Here is a 7,304-nt window from a genome sequence, read left to right as displayed (position 1 = left end):
CTAGTACTGCTGCTACTGGTACTGCTGCTACTAGTACTGCTGCTACTAGTACTGCTGCTACTGCTGCTAATAGTACTGCTGCTACTAGTACTGCTGCTACTGGTACTGCTGCTACTAGTACTGCTGCTACTGCTGCTACTAGTACTGCTGCTACTGGTACTGCTGCTACTAGTACTGCTGCTACTGGTACTGCTGCTATTAGTACTGCTGCTACTGCTACTGCTGCTAATAGTACAGCTGCTACTGGTACGGCTGCTACTGGTACTGCTGCTACTGGTACTGCTGCTACTGGTACTGCTGCTACTGGTACTGCTGCTACCAGTACTGCTACTACCAGTACTGCTGCTACTGGTACAGCCACTACACCATCCTTGTCCCTGCTACTGTAAGCGTCGTGGGGTTGCCGGGGGCCTGGACCACGTATCACCTTCAGCAGTAAATACGAGACTACAAGCGCGAGAAGAAATAAAACTAAGGTTAATTAAAGCCAGACTAATAAAATGTCTCTAAAATGCTTAATTTTATATATTGTGCAAGATCCACTCTCGAGCGGAGGTGGGAGGCAAGGTACGTCTCCCGTGTTAATGGTGAAAACACCTCTCACCGAGAGGGCAACACCTCCACCATGGATTATTGAAAGTTTACCCCCAGGATGGTCTACACCGTCACGGAGGCCTTAACACTCTATGGTTGAGGCAGTTTACCCCCAGGATGATCTACACCGTCACGGAAGCTAACATTGTATATACTTGAAAATCATTGTCTTAAAATATTTTCTAGAGTCCAAGACTCCCAGCGATATTTTCCGCTGCCCAATTGACTAGCATCACCGATTGACTTCCGTTCCTCGAGCACTCGGTAGACAGTCCCTTAAGCACGCGGTACGTTATCCCTTGAGCACCCGGTAAGCGGTCCATTGAGCACGCGGTATGACCTTCTTTAAGCACTTGTGAGGCAATCCCGTGTACACACGAAATACGGTCCTTTGAACACAAGATAGCCGATACTTTGAGCGCTCTAAGGGGTTGTCCCTTCTCTAGAGAAAGGCGAGAATTCCTTCTTCGTAAGATTTTTTCTTATTAATGGCAACATTAGTGTAAGTCACTGTTATCATAATGCTAACGAAATTTGTATACTTATATTTGGTATCAGAGTGAAGAGAGTTAACCAGCGGAGTACCACAAGGGCTGGTACCAGAGTGAAGAGAGTTAACCAGTGGAGTACTACAAGGATTGGTACCAGAGTGAAGAGAGTTAACCAGTGGAGTACTACAAGGATTGGTACCAGAGTGAAGAGAGTTAACTAGTGGAGTACTACAAGGATTGGTATCAGAGTAAATATTTGTATAATTTAATATTTGGGAATGAGTAATTTTATATTGTAATATTCAATATGAAGATTATATTACATATCAGCACATCTGCGTCAGTATATGAATAGCAATACTATGACAATACAATGAATAATAATATAATTATTATTAGTAGTAATAATAACAGTAATTTTTTATTACTATTAATAGGTCATGCCTATTAAAATACAATAAATACAATGAAATGTTGAGTAATGTTATGTAGCTTTTCACCTCTACAGTAGACAGCTATTGGCATTAAAATGGCTTGGAATACACTAGGCATTGTCTAGCTGCGAACAAGAAGATAACACAACGTGTTCACAAATAGAATTTGTGTTTACAAATCGCCAAAGGCCGTACTGCCTGTGTGACGTGTTGGTCAGACCTGCCTGGAGCGCGACGCACACTTTTAGACAAGCTTGGAAGAGTATTGGATATTAATAGGGTATTAAAATTATCAACACAAGGCAGAACACGAAACAATGGGTATAAATTGGATAAGTTTAGATTTAGGAAAGACTTGGGTAAATACTGGTTCAGCAACAGGGTTATTGATTTGTGGAACCAATTGCCGCGTAACGTGGTGGAGATGGGGTCCCTCGATTGTTTCAAGCGCGGGTTGGACATGTATATGAGTGGGATTGGGTGGTTATAGATAGGAGCTGCCTCGTATGGGCCAATAGGCCTTCTGCAGTTACCTTTGTTCTTATGTTCTTAGTATATAGAGAAGGGCGACTGGACTAAGGACATCATGGAGAAATATATCTTAAGGAGAAAGGCTCAAAGATCTTTTCTTATCTCAAAACCTATTCTCTTTGAATCTTAAAACTTATTCTCTTTGAATCTTAAAACTTATGCTCTTTGAATAAGCGCAGACTATGGGCAGACCTTTCGAAGCATTAAACAGATTTTGGAGAAATTAATTACATTCCTATATGAACTCTTAGAGATGTAGGCAGATTTAACTACAAGAAATAGTGACAAAAATTTCAAGTAGATGGAAAACAAGTGTGGTACAGGGAATGTTTGCCTTCAGAGTAGTAAGTACTCTGAAGGATTGTACTCAAGCACTCAAAATGAATTGCCGGCTGATGTAAAAGTTGCAAATTCAATATATTCCTCTAAGAAATGGATTGATAATTATTTTGAAACTATTTATGTAAATTTAACCCATATTTTATCATTGAGACGCATGGTTTTTTGACGTAGTGTCTCGATGCTGTCAATAGCGTCCCCTGCTCTCAATAGCAGCAGCGCCAGTAGTGCCAACACAGGATTTTGAATGAGTTAACAGGAGTCAGATGAGAATATTCTTTTCTATTTGGCCCTTTACATAATTATGGCAAAGGTATTGTAGATAGCTTATTTTCCCAGTAGATAACAGTCATAGACATATTAGTGCTTCGTTCTGTCTTTTTCATGTACTCCCATGTACCATTTATTGCTCGTTTTCTGCCTTTATTGGACTCTTTGGTGTTCCTCTCTATCTATCCTTCCACCCTTTCACTGGTCGTTATTTGCGTCCCCTTCGCTTCTTTAATAATAGTTCTTTGGCGTTCATCACCAGACTTGCTTTCGGTGGCCAGTCTGCTGCACTTATGGGAACTTCTTGCCAATCGTAGTTCTGAGTTCGGTAAGGCGTCGGTGGGCAGCAGACGGACACGCAGAAGTGGATGGCAGTTAAGGCAGAGAGTGTGGCATTAGAGGCAGCGAGTGACGTAGAGAGAAGGTTGTCGGTGCACGGAATGTTAATGATGGGAGAGCACGGACAGTCTGATACCGAAATTATTGTCTCTCTGGCACTTTTTTTTTTTAAATTCTGGCTAACCACAATTCACAGCGGAGCAATTTTTGTCAATCATGGATAAGCATCGCCGACGAAGCACGCCATCTCCGACCGCCATAACAATGCCTCAGATGTTATACTCGCCGTCTCCCTCCCCGATGGAAACAAGGAAAAGTCGAATTCGTACTTGATTGAACAGCTACGGACAGCATCACGCGTCTGGCAGCGGCGTCGCATACTTTTTATTTTTTCAGCCAACAATGACCGCTTATCATCGTCCTCTGTTATATTGTATCGGGTAAAATGAATGCAGAGCTGTGACTCGCATCGATAATGAGGCGTAAAGACAGGCGTCTGGTACTAGTTATAGAGCTGAGGGATTAGTCCTAACACCCGACAACACTCCTCTCTCTTCGCGCTCTATGTTATTATGATTTTTATAATCACATATTTTCCCTTCTGTTTGGTCTCCGTGTTATTAATCTTCTCCTGTCATTTTCCCTTCTGTTTTGTCTATTATTATTCGATGAAAACTTTTTTCAATTTCGTTAAAATTTCGAAGCAATAGATAAACAAAACAAAAAAATATATGGTTACGTTGATTTGCTGGATGAGAGCCAAATGGGCAGTTGTTTATTGTTCCGACTGATGAAATAGTGATTTCCATATGATGAATGGTGATGGTGAGTCTCTTTCTCTTGACTTGCCACTACGTAACAAATACAACTGTTATGCCCAACCAGAAACTAACCCAAGCAACCCACCGAACCTATCCAGGCAGATGCACATATAACATTACGGTGATTTAATTTTTACTACTCCGTCGCATTATTAACGTAATGGTCGCTTCCGTTAAAAACCCGAGGTAGTATAGGAGAGGGCGAGCAGGATGGTGTGGCAGCCCCCTCGGTGTGTGGTCAGTGTTAGAGCCTCTGTTGGTCCTGTGTAAAGGCTCTATATTGGTCCTGTGTAAAGGCTCTATGTTGGTCCCGTGCAAGGAGTCTTGTTACTCTTGTGTGAGGATTCTATTAGCCCTGTGTAAAGGCTCTATGTTGGTCCTGTGTAAAGGCTCTATGTTGGTCCTGTGTAAGGACTCTATGCTGGTCCTGTGTAAGGACTCTATGCTGGTCCTGTGTAAGGACTCTATGCTGGTCCTGTGTAAGGACTCTATGCTGGTCCTGTGTAAGGACTCACTGCTGGTCCTGTGTAAGGACTCTATGCTGGTCCTGTGTAAGGACTCTATGCTGGTCCTGTGTAAGGACTCTATGCTGGTCCTGTGTAAGGACTCTATGCTGGTCCTGTGTAAGGACTCTGTTACTCTTGTGTGAGGACTCTATTAGCCCTGTGTTAAGGCTCTATGCTGGACTCCTGTAAATGTAATTTGTTAGTCCCTGAGCGAAAGATACTTTGATTGGTCCCCTGGTGAGCTTTGTCCCCTGTGAAGACTCTCCGCAGGTAATGCGATCAGAGCGGTCTGTTGGTCCACTTTGTTCCTCTTGTGTTCTGTTGGTCCCCTTTGTTCCTCTTGTGTTCTGTTGGTCCACTTTGTTCCTCCTGTGTTCTGTTGGTCCACTTTGTTCCTCTTGTGTTCTGTTGGTCCCCTTTGTTCCTCTTGTGTTCTGTTGGTCCACTTTGTTCCTCCTGTGTTCTGTTGGTCCACTTGGTTCCTTTTGTGTTCTGTTGGTCCACTTTGTTCCTCTTGTGTTCTGTTGGTCCCCTTTGTTCCTCTTGTGTTCTGTTGGTCCACTTTGTTCCTCCTGTGTTCTGTTGGTCCACTTGGTTCCTTTTGTGTTCTGTTGGTCCACTTTGTTCCTCTTGTGTTCTGTTGGTCCCCTTTGTTCCTCTTGTGTTCTGTTGGTCCCCTTTGTTCCTCTTGTGTTCTGTTGGTCCACTTTGTTCCTGTGTTCTGTTGGTCTACTTTGTTCCTCATGTGTTCTGTTGGTCCACTTTGTTCCTCCTATGTTCTGTTGGTCCACTTTGTTCCCCCTGTGTTCTGTTGGTCCACTTTGTTCCTCCTGTGTTCTGTTGGTCCACTTTGTTCCTCCTGGTGTTCTGTTGGTCCACTTTGTTCCCCCTGTGTTCTGTTGGTCCACTTTGTTCCTCCTGTGTTCTGTTGGTCCACTTTGTTCCTCCTGGTGTTCTGTTGGTCCACTTTGTTCCTCCTGTGTTCTGTTGGTCCACTTTGTGCCTCCTGTGTTCTGTTGGTCCACTTTGTTCCTCCTGTGTTCTGTTGGTCCACTTTGTTCCTCTTGTGTTCTGTTGGTCCACTTTGTTCCTGTGTTCTGTTGGTCTACTTTGTTCCTCATGTGTTCTGTTGGTCCACTTTGTTCCTCCTATGTTCTGTTGGTCCACTTTGTTCCCCCTGTGTTCTGTTGGTCCACTTTGTTCCTCCTGTGTTCTGTTGGTCCACTTTGTTCCTCCTGGTGTTCTGTTGGTCCACTTTGTTCCCCCTGTGTTCTGTTGGTCCACTTTGTTCCTCCTGGTGTTCTGTTGGTCCACTTTGTTCCTCCTGGTGTTCTGTTGGTCCACTTTGTTCCTCCTGTGTTCTGTTGGTCCACTTTGTTCCTCCTGTGTTCTGTTGGTCCACTTTGTTCCTCCTGTGTTCTGTTGGTCCACTTTGTTCCTCCTGTGTTCTGTTGGTCCACTTTGTTCTCCCTGTGTTCTGTTGGTCCACTTTGTTCCTCCTGTGTTCTGGGAACTCACTGCTCCTTATGTTCAAGGGGCTGATGTGTGAAGCCCGTAAGTTTTGCATGTGAGAGAGAGACAGAGAGAGAGAGAGAGAGAGAGAGAGAGAGAGAGAGAGAGAGAGAGAGAGAGAGAGAGAGAGAGAGAGAGAGCGAGAGAGAGAGAGAGAGAGAGAGAGAGAGAGAGAGAGAGAGAGAGAGAGAGAGAGAGAGAGAGAGAGAGAGAGAGAGGGGGGGGGGGGGGGAGGGGGAGGAGCAATACGGAGACTAACAATGACATAAACAATGAGAGACGAGGTGGAGCCACGCCTTAGGACTGTTAAGATGAACGTTCATCAGACATTGCTCTCGTTGTTGCAGCTGGTCGTGGTGCAGCTGGTCGTGGTGCAGCTGGTTGTGGTGCAGCTGGTTGTGGTGCAGCTGGTTGTGGTGCAGCTGGTTGTGGTGCAGCTGGTCGTGGTGCAGCTGGTCGTGGTGCAGCTGGTCGTGGTGCAGCTGGTTGTGTTGCAGCTGGTTGTGGTGCAGCTGGTTGTGGTGCAGCTGGTTGTGGTGCAGCTGGTTGTGGTGCAGCTGGTTGTGGTGCAGCTGGTTGTGGTGCAGCTGGTTGTGGTGCAGCTGGGTGTGTACCAGCTGGTTGTGGTGCAGCTGGTTGTGGTGCAGCTGGTTGTGGTGCAGCTGGTTGTGGTGCAGCTGGTTGTGGTGCAGCTGGGTGTGTACCAGCTGGTTGTGGTGCAGCTGGTTGTGGTGCAGCTGGTTGTGGTGCAGCTGGGTGTGTACCAGCTGGTTGTGGTGCAGCTGGTTGTGGTGCAGCTGGTTGTGGTGCAGCTGGTTGTCGTGCAGCTGGGTGTGTACCAGCTGGTTGTGGTGCAGCTGGTTGTGGTGCAGCTGGTTGTGGTGCAGCTGGTTGTGGTGCAGCTGGTTGTGATGCAGTTGGTTGTAGCTGTTTGTAGTACGTCTGTAGTTGCAGCTGCAAGTAACGTAATAAACAATTATTGGAGCTGCATGTCGTATTACTGTGGTTGCAGCTGTTGTGGGAGCAGCCCCGCGCACCTTGGACGTGCAGCAGCAGCAGCAGCAACAGCAGGCAGCCCAGATCACAGATAGAGACCCACGGCCCCACAATTTGAATATAAACAATTAATCGATCTCGGGTAGACTTATGCATACTGAGCAGAGGACGGGAGCGGCCGCCTCCACCACCCTATTCCCTTCATTGTTGCTAAGACAACAACGACCATTACGTGTTTGGATTCCCTCAAGGTTATCCATGTCTAGGATCAGCTGGGATGAAGGAGTGAAACTGGATTCAGTCAAGGATATCCATCTCTAGGATCAGCTGGGATGAGGAGGTTGAAACTGGAGCAAACACAACGTAAGGAGAGCTGAGAAGTAAATCTCAAAATTTCATGGACTGCATTGCTGAAAAGTACAAGGAAGCTGAGACCACATTCTTACCACCAACACGATATTAAGATACAAA

At 45.6% G+C, this 7,304-nt stretch overlaps 2 protein-coding genes across 2 annotated transcripts; one reads left to right on the top strand and one right to left on the bottom strand.

The window, feature by feature from the left end:
- Window positions 1-4,495: 4,495 nt before the first annotated feature.
- LOC138367303 (anti-sigma-I factor RsgI-like) lies at window positions 4,496-5,446 on the bottom strand. The gene has a single exon (XM_069328727.1). The coding sequence runs from the start codon at window positions 5,444-5,446 to the stop codon at window positions 4,496-4,498; it is 951 nt and encodes a 316-aa protein (XP_069184828.1).
- A 663-nt stretch (window positions 5,447-6,109) lies between these two features.
- On the top strand, window positions 6,110-6,965 carry LOC138367302 (dynein heavy chain-like). Its single transcript, XM_069328726.1, has 2 exons — window positions 6,110-6,797; window positions 6,850-6,965. The coding sequence occupies exons 1-2, from the start codon at window positions 6,110-6,112 to the stop codon at window positions 6,963-6,965; spliced, it is 804 nt and encodes a 267-aa protein (XP_069184827.1).
- The last annotated feature ends 339 nt before the right edge of the window (window positions 6,966-7,304 follow it).

Source organism: Procambarus clarkii, chromosome 21 (assembly GCF_040958095.1).
Source record: "Procambarus clarkii isolate CNS0578487 chromosome 21, FALCON_Pclarkii_2.0, whole genome shotgun sequence".
In the NCBI taxonomy this organism is placed as follows: Eukaryota; Metazoa; Arthropoda; class Malacostraca; order Decapoda; family Cambaridae; genus Procambarus; species Procambarus clarkii.
This window is presented reverse-complemented; position numbering and strand designations above follow the sequence as displayed.